Raw genomic sequence first — 26,391 nt, 5'->3', positions numbered from 1 at the left:
ACCTATGCGAAACAATCAACAATCATACAATCCGTAGGGAATTTCTACACTGATGTTTCCAATTATTCAGCAATACGTTTTACACTAATCATTGCAAAATCTTCTTAATGATCTTTTCCCACTTTGACGTGAACGTTGTTGTATGCCTGCCACTTTTCTTTGAGCAGAGATAAATCGATGGATTACTTCTCCCTTTTAAGCTGTCTGTGCCTTGCAAAGTTTGCACAGAAGTTCAGCAAAGGTTCCCTATTCAACACATCACACCAACAGACCCCACAGCCCTCGTTTCTTAGGTCATCCACACATTGCATGGCAAGGTGAGTCCCCTCTTTTTTCAGAACAGGTTAAAAGGTTCACAGAGAAGAAAGTTAAATAGAAAGCGCTTTAAACTGGTATTTATAGAGACGAAGAAAACAAACAGAGTCCATGTTGAGAATGAAAACATGTACTAAGATCCATTTCGATGACAGTTGGAAGAAAGCAGCTTTTATGGAGAGACTTGACTGTACTTCTTTTTGAAAACTGTGATTATTTACTTAAAAACACAAACGATGGGCCTCAAGTCATGGGGATTGAGGAAGACAGGTTTTGATTGAACACTCAGAGGATAAATTCCTCACAAATAAATTGCTCCACACCTTTGTCTGTGGCATTAAAGGCCATAGGCTGTGCTTTTCTTGCGCTAATCTCAAGAATGCATCAGTCTATAGAAAAAAAACATGATGGTTTTCCTCTGTCACACTGAGAAAGAAGTCCAATGTTCTTTTAGAAGACACCCACTTTTATTGATGTGATGGGTGACCCAGTGATGGGTGTTCAACATAGCCAGTTGTTCTGCACCATATCATATGCCATTTATCAGACATTCAGAATGATCAAATAAGACATCATTACATTTTGATCACTGGTGAAATGTCTTGTATGTGTGTTTTTCTCTGAAGTTGTTTTTTTAACATCTCAGAATGACCTCTTTGAGACACCTGAGCTCATGGTTCAGGTATGAGCAAAGAAGCGTTGAGGAATTCAGCATTTGACGAAAGCTTGATGATGAGATCCTCCTGCTCACTGTAGGCGGTACATGTGATTTAACCACAAATTCACCTTATTCTTTAAAAGTAAATATTTAATGCTGCAACCATGTTTGCATCGCTGAAAAGTCTTTTAAAGTTAAGACATCCACAGGCCTAATAAAAATGTGAGTTATTTTTGGGAAACAAAAATGAACAGACAGAAGAGTTGTACTGTAACATAGTTATCCAATATTCTTTAAAGTAAAGGTTCCTTAAAACAACTTTTTTCCATTTCACAGAAGGTTCTTTGGATTATTAAAATTCATGCTAAGAAAAAAAAAACAGATATTTTAAGAACTGTTCTGAAAGGTTCTTTGGGGTGCCAAAAATGGTTGTTTAATGGCATTTCTGTAAAACGTCCTTTTGGAAACTTTATTTTTAAGAGTAAAAACACTGCAAACATTGTAGGCCTACACTGAACATGGTTTTCCCTCCCTGACTAATTAAGTGCAAACTCTACCCCGAAACTGATTTAAAAATGAAGGTTTTCCCAGTGAGGGAATAGAGGAGTGAATGTTTTTTTTTTTTTTTATGTTAAGAAAAAAGGACAGTTAGTGTTTAATGTTCTGTTTTCACCATTTGTTCACCATTGTGATGAATAATTTAGCTAATTCTTAGACTGAGGTAGACTGTTCTTTGTGCTGTTGTAATTATGTAATGGTTTAAACGAAATCCACAAACTTGACATGCTTGTTTCTTCATTTATTTAGTCAAATAATCATTTATGAGTGCATATTAAAAATGAACATAACTGTTTTCAAACCTCATAGCAATTGTTTTAAAAACTTTTTGAATCTAAATTAACATTTTAAAAGTAAGCTATTTCTACTATTCAATTCATCACTCGTAATCAGATCTATCTATTGACAATCAGGAGAACGAGTTGAGTTCGTGGGAACGTCACACCGAGTTGAATGGAACTTCGTTGCGTAGCGACCAAGTAAACACTGTTTCTGTGGACAGCGATGCCGCGGGTGAGGTGCTTTGCTTTTCTTTACTCTTTTTGAGGATCATCTCTGCGTTGTTAAGCTAGTTTGAGAGGGTGACTTGTAAGTGATTTATCAAAATGCGTCCCTGCTTATTTTGCGCATCATAATTTAAGATAACGTTTGTCTCCGCGATCTTGATATCTCTTTTGGTTACTGTCCTGATTCCGAGACAGTCAGGTGTAAAGTTAGGTTGCCACGGTAAACAAATGACCGCCATATCAACGACACATTCGCAAATTCTCGTAAGCATAGATATATCAATGCTCGTAAACTGTTTGTAGGCTAATCTCTGTGAGACACAGGTCTAAGATAAATTGACGCTGTAAAATAAACTGCATAATAGTTACTTAAAATCCTATAATCGTGACCGTTTTATGAGGCTGGTGACTAAAAATCTTTTCTGCTTTACGAATTCAGTAATGCTCATTTAATCCTGTAATCATTATCATCATCATCATAACAATATAATCTACCATTGTTGGTGCTTATAAATCACTGGCATATGACGCAACGTTCAATTTAACAACATGCAATCTTCTCATAAAAAAGGAACTTGCTGTAAGACACACAGTCTCAAACTCCCAGACTCTCCAAATCTGTATGACAGACTTCAGCGCAGCTCTTGAACACAGGTTTAAGTTTAAAGATTTGTTTGAACTGGACTGAAGATATTGGGTTAAAATTTGGAAATGCTTCATAGCCATTCGTCTATAGTTAAACCAAGACTAAAAAGCCAGCTAGGTCTGTAATTCCTTAGCATTGCCATTCATCTTAGTGGACGATGATCGACTGTTGAAGGACCCCACAAAAGTATGTGACCTGACGGCTGGCATCTTTGCTCATGAGCGCTTCCGTTTCAAGAATGTTTGTCATGACTGAGTACTCATCAAATGCAGGACACAGAGAATAAATATCAGCCCATTTCACACTTTTAATAACCATTAAGAAATATGTAGACGTCATTGATAAAAAAAAACAACAACAACAAAAAATAAAACATTGAATCCACTTTAATATAATTCAATTTCAGTGAATTATGAAGTAGATTCCTTGACAAAAAGGCTATTTAATCAGATTACACAGTTACATTGGGATTGCCATCAATATGGAAACTTATTTCTTGCCCTCATGCAGCAGTAGACCATTAAGTCTAAACTGGTTTCAGTGGATTAACTGAGTTTGACAGCTCCATGTTCCTTAGGGATTCGGCTGTAAAGCAGAGCGCGGGAGGCTGACTCTAGCAGCTGTAGCACTACAGGACCATATCACACGAAGCGTTCTTGTTCGAAAAATTCCCCGTAACCTCCCCATATCAAACGCTTCATGTGGGGCAGCACATGTTAGTAGGAAGCACAGAAATCACAACCGAAGGCAGAGCATCATATGTCCTGAGCAGACACAAGGACAAGAGGAGAGAGAGTATGTGCTGGATCGGGGCCCTCCACCTCTGACTCTTGGTAAGTTGTGATTGTGTTTCATGTTTAGGTAAGCTACTGCTGAAAGCCCACATTGGCTAATATTCATTTGTTGCTGTTGATGCAGCCCAAAGGATGGGTCTGGTGGCAGCTCCTTCAAGAAGACTAACAGCAGAGGAGTGGGCAGAGGTCAAAACCAGGTCCATCCAGGAGGGAGACTCAACCCAGCCCTGTGTGATATGCAGGGAGGACTTTCATCTCCAACCACAGGTAACTGCATTCAGATGCATCGTGCCCACTTATGTGCCCTCTCGTTTTTTCAGACAGTTAAGTGCTATGATTATTGTTGGTACAAAATGAACAAAGTTGTCAACGTTTGGAGCCAAAAGAGGCTATTTAGCCTATGTGATTAATTGGGCAATCCCAACATTTTACAATTTATTTTACAAAATTTGTCAACAACATACAGCCAAAGAGTTTTGAAATGTAAAAAAAATAAAATAAATTTCGAACAATTTTTGAAAGGGATACAAATAATACAGCTAAAATTGTACTTGTAACACAGAGGAATGGCTTACTACTATTAGTGCAGCAGGGAGACCATGTCAAATTAAACAATGTCAAGCAGTTGTGGTCGCGCCGCGAAAGTGCTCATGTCTGTTGGAGATGTTACTATCTGTCACAGTGTTGCCAAGTCCATGGTTTCCCTTTGATTTGGGTTACTTTATCACTGTTGCCGTCGGTTGTTTTTCATGACCGTGAGTTGAAGCGATGCCAGTAACGTGTATTTTAGCCCCCAGAACGCATTTTTTACCTCGGGACCCCCTCAAAACACAGTTAGTTTGGGCTAGTTTTGAGTAGCAATTGGGTGGGTTTTATTAAAACGTGGCAACCCTTTTCGTCAAACAGATAATGTTATTATTGCTAATATAGCGGACTCATCGAAGAATACATTGGCATCATCTGTATTAAGGAAAAAAATGATCACTTCATCCAATGTTTCAGTGAATGAAATAACCTTGACAGCCTTGGAGTTCCACAACTATCAACTTTGTTCTCTCTCACTGAACTTGTGTGTGTGTAGGTGATGTAAAAGAGGAAAGCAGGCATTTGGATCAAAGCAGTGTGAGGCAAGGGAGGGGAGACTCAAAATGTTTCTAAACTTAAAACCTTTTTTTTGCCCCGTTTGTGTTGTTTTACTACTTATACAATTATTTAAAGTATAAAAATTGTTATTTACAATACACAGCATGGTTTTTAAAGGGATGGTTGACCCAAAAATGAAAATTCTGTCATTAGTTACTCACCCTCGTATCATTCCAAACCCGTAAGACTTTAGTTAATCTTCAGAACACAAATTAAGATATTTTTGTTGTAATCTGAGAGCTCTCTGACCCTCCCATAGACATCAAGGGTCCTTACATGATCCTACATAAAATAATCTATGTGACATCAGGGGTTCAACCGTAATTTTACGAAGCTAAAGCCGCACCACACGGATACATTGTTTTCATTTCAAATCAAAGCACAAACAACATAGAAAACTGCATGGCACAGCTGACACAGAACAGCATACTTCAGTGGATACTCTCCAAAATGGTGCTAGGGCTGGCGCGGAGGAGATGAATTGTTGGATAAAGTTGTAATTATTTTATTTTTTCACAAAAAGTATTCTTGTTGCTTTGTAAAATTACTGTTGAACCCCTGATGTCACGTGGATTATTTTACCGATCTTCTTGCTACGTTTCTGGACATTGGTTATTTAAGGACCCTTGATGTCTATGGGAGGGTCAGAGAGATCTCAGATGCCATAAAAATATCTTAAAAATATCTTAAAAATATCTTAAAATACCTTAGTGTCACGATCCTCAGCTGGCGTGCCCATGAACTCCATTTCCCATAATCCTGTGCCTAGGGCTAATCACTACCAGGTGTTCCCCATTACCACTCCTCTATATATACTGTGTTTGGACTCTCAGTTATTGCGTCTTGTTTAGCCCAGTCTGACATTTCTGAGTGTTTCCCTTGTGTTTGTTCCTTCCGTGTCTGATCTTGGCTTGTTTATACCGCCTGTCCTGACCTCTGCCTGGTATTGTTTCTCTTTCTGGATATCCTTTGACATTCTCAACGCTGTTATCTGATTACTGCCTGTCTGACCATTCTCCAATAAATATACTGCAACTGGATCCAAACGTCTCTGACTCCCCGTTACACTTAGTCACATGATGTGAATATTAGTCTACTAAGATGTGGCAAAAAAAGACGTAAAGCACTGTGCTTAAACAGCAGTGTTAATTGGTATAATTCTATTAATATATATTATAATTTGTTAAATATTTTAGCTATGTATTAGTTTGAGGTATGATTCTCAAAATAATTATTATTGGCATAAACATAGTTTTTTTGTAGAGATGAAGATTAATAAACTGCATGCAAGTAGATCAGTTTATGCATTAACAAAATAATATTGAAAGTCTGAAATATTATTATCTACATAATACAAATTGATTTGAGAAATATGAATATAATATAAATATATAAAACTAAGTTTGGAACTTTTGTGTTTGTTGACGTAAGCTAGATGCTTCATCTGCTCCTGTGTTTGTTGACTTGGTCTGAGAAATTTACGCTTGAATACAGTCTAATGGAGACTGAATGCATGTAGATTATCAGACTGACAGTATACATATACTCTCAGCTGCTGTTTCTGGTGACTAATCTAGAACATCACATCTTTTTGTACATAAACACACTGGCCACAATGATCGATTCATTACCATGCTATATTTTTGAGCAATATGCTGGAACTCATGCATTCTACATTTGGCATTTGGTCAACTAAATGTTTTTATATAATAGCTAATTAAAGGACAGTATTTTATTGTTTTTCTTTAATTATGTTTTTTGTGGTCCTTACTTAGGTGCTACTCTCCTGTTCTCATGTATTTCACAAAGTAAGTCATTACAGATCCTTCCTTCATCATTAATTGGCATTGAGACTTTGATAACACCTTATGAAAATCACTCCGAGGTTGTGATTTAGTTACTTTGTGTCACTAATTTCAGGTGTGTCTGAAGTCTTTTGAGAAGTTCTCAGGCAGGAAGAGCTGCCCAATGTGCAGGACGGAGCAGTATGAGACCAGGGTGATTTACGATGGTGCTCGTCTCTATCGCGAAAAGTGTGCTGTCAGGTAAAGATGTAACCTTCATGCGGCTGGACAATCTACATTGCTCTCATTCCCAATCTTGTCATTGTTTTCTTGTGCTTTTTATTTGACAAATCTCAGAATACAGGCATTCTGGCGTGGCTACCTTGTTCGCAAATGGTACCGCAACATAAAGAAGTATGTGCCCCCGAAAGACCAACAATTAAGACGAGTATTCTTTGAAAAAAAGGTAACATTAATTGAGACATTATGACAATTTTAGTCTATTAATTGACACTTCGGTCATTTTTAGTTCATTAATTACATTATTGTTTTCTTGATATAATATTTTAAACTATTAAAATGTTGGGATTTTTTTTATTTATTATTCTGCAAAATCAAGAGAGGAAAGCCCCAACTGAAAAATATTTAATTTTGTACAAGATTTGGGAGTTGAGAAATTAAGGTTTGTTTCAAAAAGTCATTTTTCCTAGCAGTTTTCATGCCCTCTTTGACCCTTCAGAGTGCAGGGTACTGATAGCAGGTGAAGGTGGTTAGAAGCTGTTGGTCAGGGACCTCGCTGACACCCCCCTCATCGTCCCACACAGCATTAGCCCAGGGAAAGAAAAGGTTGCCATCTAGTGAGGCATCAACTGTCAAGTATTGGTTACGGTTCTGGAACTGACAGCACTACTCCAGACTCCAAGCCATATTCTCGAACTGCTTTGAAAAGCTTATTTAAAAGCATACAGATGTATGCACTGACCTCTGTGACAGTATCGTATACTGTTGAGCGTTGTTAAATATATTTTTTATTTCCATTTTTAACGTTTAGTTGTTCAGTTGATTGCTAAACAACTAATAGCCAAGTGCTCTCTTGACAAGGCAAGTTAGATTATGAAAAGAGGAAATGATCTACATTTACATCAAATGTATTAATTTAGCAAATACCTTATCCAAAGATCACTAACAATTTTAATGGAAAGATAAAAAAAAAAAAAAAAGTATTTAAGCTTTTAATTAGCACATTTCTTTTTTTTAAAGCATTCTATGTATTATCGATGTATCATATGTTTAATTTTGAAGTGTTATTATTATGGTATTTACTTTTTTTGCATGTGAAGTGCTGCTTGTAATGCTTTTTTATTGTAAAACTCTTTGAGCTACATTGTCTGAAAGGGGTTATATAAATTAAGTTTAATATTGTTAGTGTAACTTAGATTGCTTTCAAGGTATACGTTTGTGATTTAGATCCATAATCTTGGTTTTGCTAGTGTCATGATATTACATTGGCATGGTATTACATGGAATTTTAGGAATGTAACATGAATTTCTGTTTTTTCGCATGTTTGTCTGGACCTTTGGCACACCAGGAAGCAGTTAACCAGCTAAACAAAATGGAACAAAGAGAGAAAGAATGCAGTATGCTTATCGCTTTGCTCTTAGATAGGTTTTCAATCAACTAGTCGCTCGTTTTTTTTCCTCAGGTGCCTCACTAAGTCAACATATTAGAAAGTTAAATTGGTGACATTATGATTGATTGTACCTGCCCTCTCTTTTTCCTTGAATGCAAGGAGGCAGAGTTCACACTGCCAAGTGTTGTTTGTCCTTTTTTAGGAAGGTCTACGTTTGAACTCTGTGGAACGCTTAACGTCTGTTTAATTACTGATCAAATACAGCTATAAAGAAAGCACTGATGTCATTCGCTGCGATAGCCGCCACAGGATGTATGTGCGTACCTGTGCATGCTTAATCTTGCAGGTCAACTTCTGGGATCGTCCAGAAAGTTTCCTTCATACATCCATTCATACTGCTATTGATCTGGCTGTTCGCAGCTTTTCATTGTCAGCGCAAGACTCAGAATTGATCTATGTTATGATGGAACATCAGTTTGCCTTAAACCCATTTTCATGTAATTCGTTTCCTTAATCAGTTTCAGGAGATGAACGACAGCTTGGTGCGGTCATGCAGCACAGACGTGGAAGCCTTCCTGAGCGATATCGATCGCTCTGTGGCCTCGAGCCACGACATCTTGCGCCGCTTCGACGACAAGTACACCAGTGTTTCTGAAATGGAGGATAAGGACTGGCTGGAAGCTCAAGAGAAGGTTTGTGATAATGCCGCTGCTCCTTCACCCACACATGCAGACGGAGACTGAAATACCAGTCTACTTTTATAAAAGAGCAGCTCATCAATGCCTCTAATCCCTCTCTGCAGTCGCTCCTCGTCCTGCCCTTCGCTCCAACGTGCCGCCACCTGTCCCGGAGCGCTCGAGCCGCACTGGCGGCACAGATGTTCCGATTCAACAGTATCAAACCCTCCAAGAGATGATTGTTTACCTTGCTAATGAATGAGTGGAAATAATCCACCGTGTTTACTAAAAAACACAAGCTGCGCGGATAATGCACGCCTAGCCTTTCATTACATGCGAGCTGAAGACAAGATTTGGCATTTCAGTGGGCCTCATTGTTATTGTGTTGAGGCAGCCAATGGCAGTGATCCACAAAAAAAGGAAAAACGCTCATTTTTTATCTTCTGGATGAAAGGTCGGGCAGATAACTTGAGACTCTCCAACCTAGAGTTAGCAGAGTTCAAGTCAGAACCAACCTGTTCCCACCCAGACAAACAAAACGAACAATTATGAAATGTTCTCGTGCGAAGCGATTGGCCTTTGCTGAATAAAGGAAGCTTGACAGTCAGTTAATGATTATGGCTGCACACCTACCTTCTGTCAGACACGACTGTGATACGAGCCGCACACAGCGGTCATAAATCTGCTAATCATTTTTCCCTGATAATGGAGCAGGAAAACACTCTCATGGAACACGAGGTGTGTGTCTGTTCACGGGCATGCTTTTTCATTTCACAGGAGCCTTTCAGAGGCTTGTTAATAAAATCTGCATGAGGGAATAATAGAAGCATGGTGATTAAATACAAATTAACATTTCTACCAGTCAGAATACATTTTTTAAATAATTGAGATTTTTTTAAGTTCTTGTAAAAAGTCTCACCAAAGCTGCATTTATTGATCAGATAAAGTAAAAAAAAAATTAACTGTTTTTTCATTGTGCATTCCAATTAATCTCAATCAAACTGCAGTTGGGTTATTTTGAATAGGTTAAAAAATGACTGAAAATACAGCTAACTAACACAATAAAAACATGAGAACAGTTTTTGCAAATAAACAAAACAAATTTTAAAATTATTTATTTCTGTGATGGCAAAGCTGAATTTTGAACAGCTGTTACTCTAGGCTACAGTGTTTTTCTTGAGAAAATATTCTAATATGCTGATTGATTCGGATTTTTTCTTTTTGAAGAATAACATTTTTAATTAATTTATTTAGCAATGAAATCTAGCACTAATTAGCACCAAGCATGGCATAGTCACTTACGTTCAATCTCGATCAACAGAATTAATGGTGATAGAGGAATGAAAACAGTAAATGGTCGTCTGATCAACAGATGCAGAGCAGCAATTTAATTGAGTGGCACTTCTGATTGCTCTGAGTGTCAGTGTGGTGTCTTGGCAGCATTAATCACTGTGCATTTTGAATGGTTATAGTCTCTTAAAAGTCAAGAATTGTCCCCGACAGCACATTTTACGGATAGTGCATAGTTAACGTTTGATCGTAACAGGCCATGGGTAACATTTTCAAATGGATACTGTAGGACATATATTATGTAGTTGACATTTCAGCACCTTACTGAAAGCAACTGGATGGACATGCATTTAAGCATTGTGTAATTCTCACTAGCAATATTACTGTTTGTCTATAGTCACGTGTTTACTGCTGCCGGTTCCTAAGACTGAAATGACTTCTTTCAATTACACAATCACACATGATTGTTTTTCTTGCTTCCACCAGGCTGTCCAGCGTGGCGTTCAGGACTGCCCCATTTGCCTGAATCCCTTGGGCTCACAAAATGGCTCATCTAAGGAAGACAGGAATGTCCTGTTATTGTCCTGTTCCCATCTCTTCCACGAACCCTGTCTGCAAGCCTTTGAGCTTTTCTGCCATGAGGTGAAGCCCACATGCCCTCTCTGCCGGTCACACTATTCTAAAATGCTTGTTTCAAATTAGAGCTCAGGATATTTAGTAGACTGTCTTGATGTTCTATTTCATGAGACAAATTAAACATCTTCCACATTGTGATTCTACATCATCAAACAGTACAGTAAAAATGGTCAAAAGTCACTTTATTGTAAACTGAAATGAAATACAAAGTAAACTAAAGACAATCTGAACATTTTGCTTCACAAACATATGCAATGAAACTCTACAAACACAAGAGAGAAAACATTCTGAAAATACATTCACACATGTAAAAGAAGCAACAGGAAAAAATGGAAATAGAATTAAGCTTTCCCTTGGGATCTGAAGATTAGAATTCATGAACGAACGAGTTTATTTGATGTAGACGGGACACTTTCTAGTGAAACGCTGTCAACAGTTCAACAGACTAATAAACTGATATACCACAGCATCTTTGATGTACTACATTTTTTGTAACTCTTGTGCCAATTTTGTACAGACAAGCAGATTATAGAATATGGAATGAATCTGCATTCTTTTTCTTTCAGTTCTTTTTAGTGTATCACTGCAAATGTCTCTATTTTGAGAAACCCAAGACACAAACTGACACACCAGTCCTTGACCTTGTCCTGCATAAAGCAACAGCAATATTCCTTGAAAACCAATTCGATTAAAGCCAAAGAGTAGAATTTAGCATTAAAGAATGTAGTATTATATAGGTAATAATAATATAAGATGCTCTGGCATTATAAAAGTTGTGACATTAAAGTATAATACACATACACACAAAAAAAGAAAAAACATTATAAATTTACTTCAGTGACACAACTATTGACATAATACACTTATTCCCCAGATACCTTCTTACAAAATGTTCCTTGTGCAAATCAACAGGAAGAAAAAGATATTTTACATGCAACATATTTAAATCCATGACAATGAAAAGCACACAACAGCCCAGAACCCACTGAGGTGTCCACTTTTAAATGTCCTTTCCACAGGCTTTGAATCCAGTGTCCCTCATGTGAATCCTAGACCTCTGCAGACTCAATCCATTTCTTAAAATGATTTCTGCCCAAACTTTAATATTCAGTATCAGTGCCCTGATAGTTTCTTTTGACTTTGGCCAGTTCGAGTGAAAAGATACGCCATGTTATTGACAATCACACGAGGGATTCACAGTGAATAAGTCAATAAAAAGGTACACAAACTAATAATCGGTCTCACTCACTTGCACATCTCACACATGCATAACTTGTCTCCTAAATACTGGACAACAGGAGACAAAAACAAAAAAGCCTAGAAAGCCTGTTTAAGGCATCAGAGGTGATTTGTTTTGTTTGTTTTGTATAATTAACAACTGAATTAATAACTGTCTGGCCTTTTCCACAGATAGCATAGTATGAACGAGGCTCAAAGGCCACTTCATATCTACATTCTACAAAAATAAAACAAAGAAATATACTGTATATACATGTAAATACACCATTTACATTATTATGAGGCTTGCCATAGTTAAAGAGATGAAAACTGAAGACTGCACACAGAATGTCCGTTCAGCTTTTACATAAACCCTTAAGAGAAATGTCAGGACTGGCCAAAACATCATGATTTGATGTTATTTTAGCCTATTGGTTTTGTCATCAGAATGGGAATGTTTGGAAACTATACTTAACATATTGAACATTAACTGTATAATCAGTAACATTTAGACAAAAATAAAAACAAACCAAAATAGCTTCTATGACACTGTATTTCATAGCTACAAAAGAGACCCTTCAATGAGTCGTGCTGCGCTCTACACGCGTAATGACAACGGACTCCGCTCGGACTTCACAATAAGCTTTCATAGATGTGAATCAGACTGATGTGGCGCTGCAGTCCTGTTTTCACAGCCATTATAATCAAGATCCTACATAATGTAAGAGTTTAGCCACCGATCTGTGTAGACCGGTATTTTGTTCGACTGAACAGACTGAACTGGCTTAAAATCCAGCATGAGAGTGAGTGGAAAAACATACAGATATCTTCACGGATAATCTGCCATTTGCAGAAAGCAAAGCAGCTGCGAGGTACAGACTAGATGTTGTGAAGGCTGTTTCGCTAGTGATGTTGAAATAAGGCAAATATATAGATCCTTACAAGCTCTGCAGTAAAAACCAAGTCAAAAGGATGTATGTTATTGGAAGTATGCTGTCGGTTTGCGTAGTACATGTAGCATAGTATAGGATCCAATGTTGTGAAGGAAGCAGCAGCAGATTTAAGTACAGGCACAGGAAGCATATCCCAAGATTGTGCCTCATCTTCTCCCATATATTTGGTGCAGTTTACTCCTACGACAGTAGAACAGCATTTCTCTGCTGTCTTTTCAATTTTGTACAAGACTACAATACACTACACTCCATTACACGTGTTAAATCATTTTGGTGATTTTGCGAAGAGTGACTGGCAGGTGGCAACATCCCAAAACACAATCTGCCACAACCAGTTCAAGTAAACACAGTAACATATTAGGCTGGTTGTTGGTAGTGACTCGAATAATGGGACTCCCATAATCTGAACCTTGCCTACCAATGAAAACAAGAGCAGTTGCAGTACAAGAAGAAATTTGGCAGGTAGGCTCCTCCACTCTTTGTAATATTGTAATACTACCCAGTATATGCCAATATTGTGAGTAAGGCACATGTTTCGGGGAGTTTCCTCGTCAATTCCCATTACTTAATTCTGTCACTTCCAACAAACCTGAATTGTCACAGTAAAGCATGAGGAAACTAAAATCATAATGCTTCCTCATTTATAATGAATCAACATGTAAATTATAATTGATCTTCATTTTAACCAAGTGAATGTAAACATATGCAATGGCAGACAAAGAACAACAAGTTTTCTGATTACTAAACTTCCTTACAAACTTACACATCAAAATTCAAACAAAACATTAGACAGCTATAGACTGCTGCTTACTATTAGTATTTGTCATTGTGACTGGCCATCGTGTTTTGCTTGTAGATTTTTTTTAACTGAATTTGTAATGTGCCCCATTTGCATAAGAACCAGTTAATTTGGCATTAAAGCATCTATAACTTAAATTGAGATCTATGTTCTGTTAGACTCACTGCAACAATTTCTTTGCCAGTGTTCAATTTGACCACTCTGCATTTGGAGAATGTAGCTTCTAGTATTAGTAATAATATTGTGTGTGCCTCTCTTGTCATTAACAAACATGTTTATGTCATTTGTGTGCTGTTTTTATGCAAACTAAACCCATTTCTTTTAACAAGGTCTATTTAACTTTACAAAATACTGATCTTCGAGGGCACGAAATGCAATCAAACTATAATTGAGGAAAATTATAAGCCCTAACTGAGACTAATGCATCCTTCATTAAACGTGAAATGATCAGCTTGGCAAACAGCTTAATATTTCCCCTAATCAAACTAGAGAAAGAATCATAGATAAATCAAAATAATAATAATAATCCCTCACTGAAGGGTGCAGTCAGGAGGCCTTTTAGGCGTGCAGATCAGCAAAAAAAAAAAAAAAAACATGCTTTCACTTAAGAGAATTGAAATGAAAGCATTTACAAGCTGATGAACAAACACTACTAACCCGAATGAAACATTTGTGAAGCTGGAAGCATTCTGGAGTGAGGTACAGAGGTATTTACACTACACTACTGTATTGTAGGTTGACCTCTCAAAGACTAAACACTTCCACTCTCTGACTAAATACCACAGTACTCTTAAAATAAAGACGCCAACTGCATACACATGAGTTTGTGTGAAAATGGCTCGATTTTGTTCTCACTGAGTTTTCTGATGCCCGTTGACAGCATGTTTCCCCGACTCTGCATCTGTCGTACTGTTGGACAGATTTAATTTATCCAGACCTGAAACCAAAGAGGTGCATATTTGAAACATTTGGACATTTTGACTCTTACAGACTGACAGATAATATAGCATTTCAAAACTAAAACTACAGTATGTATTTTTTGCACTGCCCTGAATATATAGACACAAAGACATGAGCATAAAAAGAGATTATGTGAGCAGAATACATTACCGAGGGCTTTGAGGAGTTCCTCTCGCACAGCAGATGTGAATTTTCGGACCAGACACAATGTGGTTACCACAGCAAACAGAAGATTGTAGGAAAGTACGATGTAAAAATTTCCAAGCCAATTAAATCGTCCAAAATCACCCAGGAGATCAAACCTTGTTATTCCTGCAGCAAGTAAGACACAGAAAAATGATTTTTGACTATTTTTTGACATTCAATAGGTGGGAGTGTCTTAAAAAGTCTCAAGCATAAATAGAAACAAAGAGTAAAGAAAGGGGAAGATGGTTCGTTGGAAAGAAAGGACTGAAAGAGCAGGTGAGGGCTCGTGATGAAGACACGATAAAAAAGAAGGCCATTCTGAACGACACTTCAAGAACTGCAGCTCCATCTTAATCTGATTACACCACATCATAAAGTATCTTTTCCCACATTCTAGATAAGCAAGTCTGACATTTACCATCTGCTGTCATATTTCAGTTAGAATGAAGCTTGTTTATTGTCATCAGATAATACATTCTTTCTGAAACAACAAGTTGCACTCTGAAATGGTATTTGTAAAGCATAAAAATCTATTTTTTTTCCTCCTCTCATGCTTTTGGGTGCTCCTTTAGGTAACATTATAACTCAACCTTTTTCTGGACTACCTCTAAATAAAACATTGGGTACAACAGGCTGACTCCTGAGGATAACTTAAAACAACTTCAGTGTTATCATCCAAAATCTCAAGCACCATTCAGTTTGTTGAAAGTGGTAAAAAACTAAAAAAAAACTAAAGGGTCAAGTTTTAATTCGTGGGCAAAACATATTCATTCTAAGTTAGATGTGCTTAGCTGAAGTATCCACTAGTAAAATCACAAAAGGTCAACAATGGCCCCTTCAAACTTAAATCCTCAAATATAATCATTAGTTACCCCAATAATTTTTCTTCCCTAGGATTTCCACCTTGATAAATCCCTTGTAGTTTTTTTTTCTTTTTCCGCCAGCCCTAAAAGAAGAAAAAACTGCAGAAGGATAAATTAAACAGTTTACTTTAATTAAATGAGCTTTTCTAGACTTGATGACCAGTTGATGAGAGCAATGGCCAGTTTCTGTGCTCTATAACGTTTAAAAGGAATTGTAAAGTGAATCACATTTAAACGGAACAAAATTCTAATGTCAAAAGGTTTCTCTTCTGCATGCCTGATTTTTTGGCTGTGGTCAAATGTACACCATTATTGTAAGTAAATTAATTACATAGAATCTGTAGACCTTCAGACAGATATAACTGTCTATAACAGCTAGTCATTGACAGAAATGTTCAATTAAAACAATGGCATAAAACTCTAGATGAATGGCACTCTCTAACCGATGATTAAATGTCTTATTTAGCTAATTCTTTCTCAGGTGACCCCATTTAATGGCTTAGTGAAATAAAGAAACCTACTTCTCAGAAAGGTAAAAAAACAATCAAGAGTTTAATATTGTTAAAAAGAAGAGTGTTAGGGTGAGAGTTGTTAACTGTGTGTAAAAGTCAGTGCTGTCACACAAGTCAGTTTGCCTTTCCCACATTTTCAACAGGCTCCTGCAGTCTTGCACAAACACACACACAAACACACACACAAACACACACACACACTTCACTACATTAGTGAGGACATCTTATAGACCTTCAGTTGTTTTATATAAGGTCAATGATATCGACCCCTGACCCTAAACATCACCCCCACAATAACATGATTCAGCTTTTCCATGATTTTATCCAGTGATGTCTGGCTCACTAGTCAGCGTTCAACATGTTTTACTATATTAGTGATAATGAGGACATGTTTCGACAGAGAGGATATTTTGGACCTCACAGATATAGCCAAACCTGCAAATATTTGTACACACACACACACACGCACACACACACACACAGTATTTCTGCAGGACTCCCATCTTTCCACACGGGGGATGTGTTTGAGTCTATGTGCCAGTAAATGTGTTTTAATTCGTCTAGCAACCTCTCCTTTCATCTATTGAGTGCAGCACAGCAGAAATGTTGATATGTTTCTGAAGCTCCCAGTGAGTCACTGTACTCACTCACTCATTCATTTACACATACACACAAAGCTATTTGAACAGCTGTCTGTAGCTTGCCATGTTGTTTATTGCAGCTATTGTGACGGCTGTTCTTCTGTCCTTTTTCTCACTCCATTCTTGTGTAAAATCTCTATGGCAAATCCCGCTGGAATGTAACTTGTTAAATCTTAACAGTGGAAATGAGTCTGCCTGTATGTTTATACATCAGTATAAATGGAAAATTTATAAAAATGGTAGTATCCAAACACAAACAAATGTTTAATGCTATGTTTATGGTAACCCAAAAACACAGACGCTTACACTGCTGTACAAAAGTTTGGGATCAGGAAGTTTTTTATGATTTAAAAAAAAAATGTTATAATGCTCACCCAGGCTGTATCTATTTGATCCAAAAAATAAAACACAGAAAAAAAAAAAAAGAAATTTTGTGAAATACTGTTGCGATTTAAAATAACAGTTTACAATTTTAATATACTTTAAAATATATTCCTGTGAAGCAAAGCTGAATTTTCAGCATCATAACATGATTCTTCAGAAATCATTCTAATATGCTGATTTATAATTAATGTTGGAAACAGTTGTGCTGATTAATATTTTTTTGGGACCGGTGATATTTTTTTTTCAGGATTCTTTGATGAATAAAAAGTTAAAAAGGAACAGTGTTTATTCAAAATAGAAAGTTTGGGGTCAGTAAATGTTTCTTTCCTATTTTTCATTGATACTTTTTTTTAAGCAAGGATGTGTTAAATGGATAAAAAGTGATCGTAAAGACATTGTTAGAAAACAGAAAACATTTCTATTTTGAATAAATGCTGTTTCTTTTTTTACTTTTTATTCCTCAAAGAATCAAAAAAAAAAAAAAAATATTAACACTTTCCAGAAAATATTAAGCAGCACAACAGTTTCAACACTGATAATAAATCAGCATATTAGATATATATGATCTCTGAAGGATCATGGGACACTGAAAACTGGAGTAATGATCCTGAAAATTCAGTTCTGCTTCAAAGAAATAAATACAATTTTAAAGTATATTAAAAACAGAAACCAATATAAGAAATTGCTATGATATATAATGTGGTCATATATTATTTTTTTTGTATTTTGATCAAATAAATATAGCCTTGATGAGCTTAAGTGACTCCATTAAAAAACAGGAAAAACCTTACTGATCCCAAACTTCTAAACGGCAGTGTATGTACATATGCAGGTTAGGAGGACCTTACCAAGTGTTCGGGACATGACAGGCAAGGCCGAGCTCAGCACTAGAATGGATACACAGCAACCAATGATCTACAAGACAAGACAAGACTAGACTAAGAAACATTTCCACTGAATGCACCATGACCACATTTTTTGCAAAATGATTAAGAAACAATTCAAATAAAACAACTATTATCCTTGAACTGCTTAACATTAAGTACAAAATGCAATAATGTGTTGTTTTTGGTTTCCATTGCTTAGATGCTTAACAACATATTTAGGTATTGAAAAAGACAAGAATTCAACTTCTCAGAATTGGAAACGATTTGACTCCACAACAAATTGTCAATGTTTTATACATTTGGTTTAATCTAGTGTGAACAGGCCTTAAAAGTGAAGCAGTGTTGCAGATCCTACCGTTGTCATGGTAGTGTCGTCCTTTCTGGGTGTGAGCTCCTGAAAGATGCGAAGGCTATAGAAGCCAACCACGGATGAGACCATCAGATAACTGTTCAAGAGTTAAGACGAACCCAGCTCTTTCCTCTAGAACACACTCACAACATCCCTTCACTAAACACACAATCTGTGATCAAACACTCGACCGGAGCCTATGCAGCATTAGATTATCACACACAGCAAAGGATACAATATGAGAATGATTTCAATAACTGCCTGGGCAACTCCAAATTTGGATAAGGAGGCATTGCCAATATTTCCTTCCTGCAGAAACAGAGTGAAAGTTACTGTCAATGGTTATTTTCATAAACTGATTTTATTTTCCTCCACATAAAATATGCTTTCAGAATATGAACATTTTTCATTTGTCTCTCAAAGGCAACGTTTGAGGTTCAGAACTGAGAGGAGTAACTGCATGTAGTGGACGTGTTTTAGCGACGTGCCCAACACACAGGCTCCTGTTACAACCGAAGCTGTGTAATCTAAATAAGACTACAGTGTTGACACCTCAGTGCTTCAGGCAAAAAGCGGCACAAATATTTGGAACTGTTCTGAGTGAACGCTATTATGAAGAAATAAAACATATAAAGCTCAGATTAGCGAAGTTTCCCCTCTCACCAATGAGGACAGACAGAGTGAAATTGGCGAAGTAATGAATGGAAGCAGATGAAAGAAATCTTTTTTAAATTCACCGCCGCTCACACACACATAATATGTGAGCAGGTGTTCAAACAAAAAAGAAGCAGCAGAAGAAAAAAAAAGAAGCAATGGAGCTCTTACAGTAAGAGGCTGCATAGCATGAATGGCTGCCAAAAATTAAGAGAAAAATGTGAAAAAAACAAATGCGCTGGCAAACAAAGTTTTTCAATCTCAGGCCTTTAATATCTTTTGAAGTCATTGACGCGATCTGAAGGTTTAGATTGGAATTATTACAATAAAAGCCAACATTTATTTGACATAATTTATCAATGTAAAACAACTTTAGTCTGGGCTTGACAAGCAAGAAAAATAAAATAAGAATCAATCACCGCTCTCATTCTAATGATGTGTATTTGACAGCAGACCAATTCAAAATCAACAGAGCATAGAAAAATATTTATGACGATCTTTCTAGCCGGATTAGATCAAATCTGAACCAGATTTTATAATGCCAGTCTTGCTTGCTGTTATTGATGACAGGCCTGAAGAAAGTTTACATGTGATTGAAAAACCGCAGAAGCTAAACTAAACACCTGCTCATAAAACATCATCAAACACTCAAACTGTTATATAAGTGAATAGCTAGCTAGTAGTTGGATCACGCTTTATTATAAGGTCCAATTCTCTAACCATGTACTATGAATTTTGCCTCAAACTCCTAATTTTCTGTTTATTAAGGTAGTTGTTAATTTAAGGTATAGTTTAGGATTAGGGATGTAGAATATTGTCATGCTTTATAAGTACTAATAAACAGCCAATATGTTAATTATAGGCATGCTAATGAGCAACTAGTTAATAGTGAGAATCGGTCCCTATATTAAAATGTCACCAGTAGTTGAAATATATATATATATTAACTCTTCTGTGAAGAGAAAGGCGTCTCAAAACACTTGAACATCGAATTTGCTTATTTTTGCTCTTGTGCCAACAAATACATAAAAAATTTGTCAAAATATCCACCTTGGAAATTATGCTCGAAAAAACTGTCAGATATTTCTTAAGTGAAAGTAAACAGTTGAGAAAAAAATGGGATGTGTATTATATTGGATGCGTTCATCGTCTCTTAAAGTGACTGCGCCTAATTTAGCCACTGGCTGCTGTAATGTTAATCCAAGAAAATTAAAGAAAATCACTCACTGCTCTTGACTGAATTACTTTGTAGTTTTAACAGTCAAACCAAAAATTATTCAGAAACCATGTATAATTTTTGATATATATAGCAAAACTGTAATAATGTGAGAAATGTTGAAGGTGTCTGAATAAATGTAGGTTTGATTGTATATTTCATTTTTACATTGAAGACTATCCAGTGCTTTTTTACATTTAATTATTTAGTTTCTGTACCTTGACACCTACAAACTTGAAAGAAACTTAAACATTGGTGTGAAACAGGCGTAATGTTTTTTGCACCTTGTGTTTACAGCTTTTTCAAGCACTTTGTGATACATTTTGGAAACCGGAGATGAGCCCCTTTTCTAATGCACCACCTAGCTTGATGAACCCCTTCTCAAAGAGTTAATGTTTGCCAATTTTATTTGGGTAACACACATATTCTGAGTGCCTTCGGCAGAATTCGAATGAGCCATTTTAATCTAGATTAATCTAATCTCACAATCTAATCACAGTGAGATTAATCTAGATTAAAAAAATTAATCTATGCCCACCACTAATATATATATATATATATATATATATATATATATATATATATATATATTGCTTTCTTTTTTCAAACTGATTTTCTTTTTCATGAATGTATGGTTGACCTGAAGAATGGTGATGTTTCACTTTACAGCGTGATTAAACGATGTCTAAATCCATTACATTTTAATATTTGGCCACGTGCAGAAATGTTTATTTTGAAATCGTGATGTACAACACATGGCATATTTAGCAATAGGTTGATGTAGTCTCCTGTGTTGGCAAAGGTTTATAAATGATTTACCTTACAAATCTAGTGACATAATGCACACTGTTTCACCAGATGACATTAAGCAATACAAATTCAGCGTGTATACAGAGGGAGAGTTTAACCCCTTTCACACATACAGTCTTTACTGGTAAATTACCATTAAGAGATCATGTGTGAACAGGACCTTTACAAAAATCCCGGTAAATATGTTCTGGCAATCATATCATTCTTATGGAGATGGCATGATTACTCTGAGCTGTTTAAAAAGCTCCGCTGCTTTATAATTAGCTTTTCTATATAAATATGCGCTAGATGGACATCATTGACCATTGTGCCTCGCAGCTTTTTGTCACACTTCTCCATTCATCAGGGCTGCAACTCTGCAATTGGATATTATTATGCATGTCTTGTGTTTAGAAGAGCAAAGCATTCTGATTGGCTAGTAATGATAATTTGGTTCACAGTGAAAGCTGCTCGTCTCATACCATTGGTAGGCAAACTTATGGACTCGAAAGTGATATCAATCAACAAGATTATTTTTTTTTTTAATGTAGGATTATTTTTTTCTGCAGACAAAGACTGTATGCCGGTGTGTCTACACATCCATCCTTGACTGTCATTTAACTTACAGCCATAAACTGACTGATATTATTGAACAGGACAGGTATCTCAAATCCAATTTTCTGCTTAGAGCTGTGTGAGGTGTTTGTTGGCGCTGCTCAACACCTGTGATTTTAAGCGAATTCAAGGAGATCTGTGTGTGTACCTTCCTTCAGGTGTGTCCTAACTACACTGCATGTTTTGATGTGCCTCAGCTTCCTCTGATGAAGGATAATAACAGAAAAAAAGAGCATGGATTAGAGAGGCCTTTTTTTTTTCTTTTTTAGAAAGATGTTTACTGACAGGTAAGTGGCATCTGTTGACTCTTGTCAAAGGTTCAGAGGTCAAAAAGAGAAATATGATCTCTCTCGCTTTCCCTCTCATCTCATTTCTCATTCCATCATTCTTTCTGCTCTGCATGACACGTGAGATACGAGTTCGGATGAGAAACGGACATTAATGAGGCTGTTTTTAGCATCGACAATAATTCTGAATCCATGGGGAGTGACAGCAATAAGACTTTTACTGCAGTCATTAGCAACAGTGCATCAGACAGCTTAATGCAAGCAGTGCCATTGCATTAGATCTCTTTACCACAAAGCCACATTTACGATGCCCTGCCTTATCGGACAGTCTGGCGTTAACCTAGTTACCTTAACTCGCATCAATCTCTCTGAAGAATGCTGCCCTCCCCCGCCACATCCCAGGCCGACGTAAAAACCATCAAACAGACGTGCAGACACCGCTGCTGGGTTGTCGTGGTTACATGAGATCTTAAGCATGGCACAAGTCCAGCTCATCAAACGCATAAACCATTAACCAGCCTGTCAAGAGGGCCCTTCGTCTCTGAACACTGTGACAAGTGTAATTTGGGGGGTTTTCAGTCAAGCGTCATGCCAAGGCAAATATCGACACTAATAAAATAATTCGAATGGGGAGCGGGCACGCTTATAGAGCAGCTCAACGCTATCAAACCATGGCCAGAAAAAGGATATGTTGAATTTCCTTTGTCATGGGAAGATGGTATGGAGCAGGGACAGCAGGTGGGAGTAGTAAAGTTGTGAGATAAGACCATCATCGTATGGAGGAAAAGAAAGAGTGAGAACAAAACAATGTTCACCTTAAAAAAAAAAAAAAAAAAAAAAACAGGAAATAATGTAACTGTTCCCATGGCCCTGTTAATCTATTTACCTGTCCAGCGTTAAACTGACTTGGTCCTATATTCAAATCAGCTGCAGCTTGTAATTTCCTTGTCAAAGAGAAAAGTGACACGGACTTCGCACAGTCGAAATTGTGCAATGATGGTTTCAATACAGAGCTTTGACTAAAAACACCCAGTTGAGACGAATGAGGGCTGTGTCCAGAGTTTCACACACATAGGGTGCGTGAGTGCCTTTGAATTGACATCAAGCAGAGCGAATGGGAGCGCAACTCTGATAAAAAGCATCAAACAGCAGTGACATGATACACATCTCGACCTGCCTTTTCTTCTACAGAACACACCTGAGCATATCTGGAATTCAGTGTGGCACGATGCAGAGCGTGCTTTTTGCTGGACAGCGAGAGAGGGAGCAAGTGAACGAAAAGCGGAGTATTTGTTTACATTTTCAGCTTTGTTGACTTGCATTTTTCTTACCGTTGAACCCTTTGGCAAAGCCGTCTCATCAACAAGCAAGTACACAATGTTCAGGGCAACCAGTAGAACAGAAATCGCCTGCAAGCAGCACGGATGGAAACAAAAATAAGCATTATAAACAGTAGAAAGAAACATCAAAACAACATATGAAAAAAAACTGCATTGAATCAAATGCTTTGTTGGTTCGTTATGATAACCCTGCAAAGGCTAAATAAACACGTACCGTTCCAGCAAGCAGGATCAGCATCACTATGGGGTAAAGGAGGTTCTTTTCCCAGGCTGAGGCCTTCTTTCTCCTTTCTAGGACAGAAGGTGAAAGAAACGATTGTAGTTTCTGACTAGCGGTACATGTGTTTACCATGAACTGACGTTGAGCAAATTCCCCAAATCCCTTTAATCATTCCATTCCTCTCAGTGTCTGACAGAAAAACTATTTCACACCAAGATAAAGAGTAAAGGCCTGTTCACACCCAGGACAATAACTATAAAGATAACGCTAAAGATACATTTCTAAAAATCATTCTCAATATTAAAGAATAGAAGACTCCACACAGCTATAATGATAAAGGCACAGAGAAATTATATTGTGTGGGAATCACTTTCAGAAATTTTTTTTTTCCAGCTGATGAACGATACAAACATTGACACCCAATCAGAATCAATCCTGGTCTCATGGCATAAACATACCTGTGGGCACTTTTTTTTTAGCGAGACATGAAATACATACCAATAAGTACAAACCACTGGAGTTTCCAAAAGAAATGAACACTAGAGGCAGTAAAACTCCGACCTTTTATTCCTTTTCACACAAATTTACAGTTTCGATTAATAAAGCACCATTTTTGCATAATTACTTGAAGAATATTATTTTATGACTTATTTATGACAATATTAATATGCTGGGAGATTTGAAAACTGATGATTTTGAACATTTGCATCGCACATATCCAGCTGGACACCAATCCAACAGTAGTTTTGTTCGGTAGCTCACGGAGTACGGAGACACACTTGAGAGGCGAGGAGCTCCGTGTAACCTTCAAATCCCGTGTAACCACGGATTGACAAAACAATTCACTTCTGCATACAAGGAAGTTGAAATGGCACGGTTGCATCAACAAATGCATTTTTATATATGAATTCTGAACCGCCACAATACGTACCTGAAGCAACATAATAAAAACACAACAATACATAAACGTTGTTGCACAAAAAGTACAGAGAGGTACGTATTTTTATTAGACCAGAGTGGCAAAAGCAGCAGATGAGCGTGCATTTAGAATTAACACACAATATTGTCTGCTGGGGTGGAGGTTAATATAGTTATCTTTATAGTTATCGTTCTTGTTGTGAATGGGCCTAGAAAGATTATATAAAAAGTATAAACTATTTACATCAGTGTAACATTTTATAAGTTTAATGAACAGGCTTAAATGTAATATTTACATAAAATAAAGCTATCTTAGAATTTTTTAAAAACAGTAGTCTATGTATAAATTAACATTTACCTAGATTAATAAATGCTGTAAAAGTATTGTCCGTTTATGATACCAAGTGCATTAACTAATGTTAACAAATAAAACTAACTGTGAGGTGTCAAACATATACTTGTTTAAATGGTTGGGGTCAGTAAAATTTGGATAGAAACAGACTTTTAGCAGTTAAGTGTTAAACTGAGTGATCATGAGTGATGTGTAAAAAAAAAAAAAAAGTTTCCACATTTTTTAAATTTTTTATTAAGCAGCATAACTGTTTATAATATTGGTAATAAGAACTGTTTCTTGAGCAGCAAATCAGCATATCAGAATGACTTCTGAAGGCTAATTATACTGAAAATTCAGCTTTGCCATCACAGGAATAAATTACATTTTAAAATAGAAGACATTCATTTTAAATTGTTTCACAATTTTACTGTACATTTGATCAAATAAATGCAGCATTGGTGAACATAAGAGGCTTCTTTCAAAAACTTGAACGGTAGTGAATAAGAACTACAGCCTTACTGTAGAAAATGTAATGCTTTGTATTTTAGTGTTGATATACAGCTACCAGTTATTTCTGGGTTAACTCAAGTAAATCCACATCTGTTTGAACAGAGGTTTCAGTACAGTTCAGAAGAGTAACAAATATTAGGGATTCTCCTGCTACACCCATGAAGTTAATTCTAGAACATCTTTGCTTGATCCCAGTGTCTGTCACTCCTGTGCTTCTCTGTCCTCTACCCTCTCCTTCTCTACATCTCTCGCTCTGATTCTGCTCTGGCTCGGAGCTTGGCAGGGTTCCCTGCATATGCACCATGCCGCCTCTAAATTAATGACCGCACTTGAAGAGACAGCCACAATAAAGTCTGCATCACACTCCAATATCCTAAGTGCCTTTGTGGCCTCCTCTCCTTCCAACTGCTCGTCTCTCCGGAATCATTTATAATACCCAAAAACACAGGCTGACGTCGAAAATGATACAGCCATACCCTATTTGGCCACAGTCCAAATGACTGTTCACTTTCAAATATGCACACACTTGGCAATTCAACAATATTATGAGGAGTGGATATTGCAGCCCACACATATTTGAAACTGACAGCTCTGACAGAATCAGAGTTTAATTTGGTTTAATTAAACGTTGTTAAAAACATCTCTCACCGAGTTTGTTCCTCTGATTGCGAATGTTGTCCAGCTCTTTGTAGAGATGGAGCTGAGAGTTTCCATGGAAATAAGAGTTTGACATCATACCTGAGAAAAAGACAAAGACAGAAGGAGCTTTAGAAAAAGACATATAGAGAGCAAAGAACTGAAACAAAGAAAAACACTATCATTCTGTTTACCTTGGCTTATTAAGAGCTTCTGTAAAAAGATCAAACCACTAGGAAACATCGGGGATGTGAACATAAATCAGTGGTTTGAACTTTGTTATCTTAACTGTTACTCAAGTACCTACTTAATATAATCACACCATCTGTCAGAAAATCTGTCAAGAAGGAAAAATATATTCATTTACTGCAAGTAAAAGCAGTTAAACATCTGAATGCCTGAAAAGCGAGAGTGCGTTCAGTGCCCTTCAGGAGGTTTATCACCACAGTTCAGCCATACTCTATATTTGAACAATTCTATTA

At 36.8% G+C, this 26,391-nt stretch overlaps 2 protein-coding genes across 3 annotated transcripts in view; one reads left to right on the top strand and one right to left on the bottom strand.

Annotated features, from left to right (window-relative positions):
- Positions 1–2,021: 2,021 nt before the first annotated feature.
- On the top strand, positions 2,022–11,104 carry rnf32 (ring finger protein 32). Its single transcript, XM_052561519.1, has 8 exons — positions 2,022–2,044; positions 3,261–3,516; positions 3,602–3,744; positions 6,396–6,428; positions 6,541–6,665; positions 6,762–6,870; positions 8,554–8,727; positions 10,489–11,104. The coding sequence occupies exons 1-8, from the start codon at positions 2,036–2,038 to the stop codon at positions 10,702–10,704; spliced, it is 1,065 nt and encodes a 354-aa protein (XP_052417479.1). The 5' UTR covers positions 2,022–2,035; the 3' UTR covers positions 10,705–11,104.
- LOC127962080 (limb region 1 protein homolog) overlaps positions 10,804–26,391 on the bottom strand; it is a 33,132-nt gene continuing 17,544 nt past the window's right edge. For both annotated transcript variants that reach the window (XM_052561517.1, XM_052561518.1), the window contains 8 exons: positions 25,922–26,011; positions 23,506–23,582; positions 23,283–23,360; positions 18,626–18,699; positions 18,397–18,487; positions 18,003–18,069; positions 14,719–14,880; positions 10,804–14,545 (listed from right to left, as the gene is read on the bottom strand). In XM_052561517.1, coding sequence (XP_052417477.1) covers positions 14,460–14,545; positions 14,719–14,880; positions 18,003–18,069; positions 18,397–18,487; positions 18,626–18,699; positions 23,283–23,360; positions 23,506–23,582; positions 25,922–26,011 — 725 coding nt within the window. In that variant the 3' untranslated portion in view covers positions 10,804–14,459. The remainder of the gene's footprint in view (positions 14,546–14,718; positions 14,881–18,002; positions 18,070–18,396; positions 18,488–18,625; positions 18,700–23,282; positions 23,361–23,505; positions 23,583–25,921; positions 26,012–26,391) is intronic.

This window comes from Carassius gibelio, chromosome B7, assembly GCF_023724105.1.
Source record: "Carassius gibelio isolate Cgi1373 ecotype wild population from Czech Republic chromosome B7, carGib1.2-hapl.c, whole genome shotgun sequence".
Taxonomy (NCBI): Eukaryota; Metazoa; Chordata; class Actinopteri; order Cypriniformes; family Cyprinidae; genus Carassius; species Carassius gibelio.
Note: the sequence above shows the minus strand (reverse complement) of the source record. Positions and strands in the feature narration are given on the sequence as shown.

Coding starts and splice junctions, on each gene's coding strand:
- rnf32 (XM_052561519.1), top strand. Junction 6,666..6,761: donor CGCGAAAAGTGTGCTGTCAG/GTAAAGATGTAA, acceptor GACAAATCTCAG/AATACAGGCATTCTGGCGTG. Junction 6,871..8,553: donor GAGTATTCTTTGAAAAAAAG/GTAACATTAATT, acceptor TTCCTTAATCAG/TTTCAGGAGATGAACGACAG.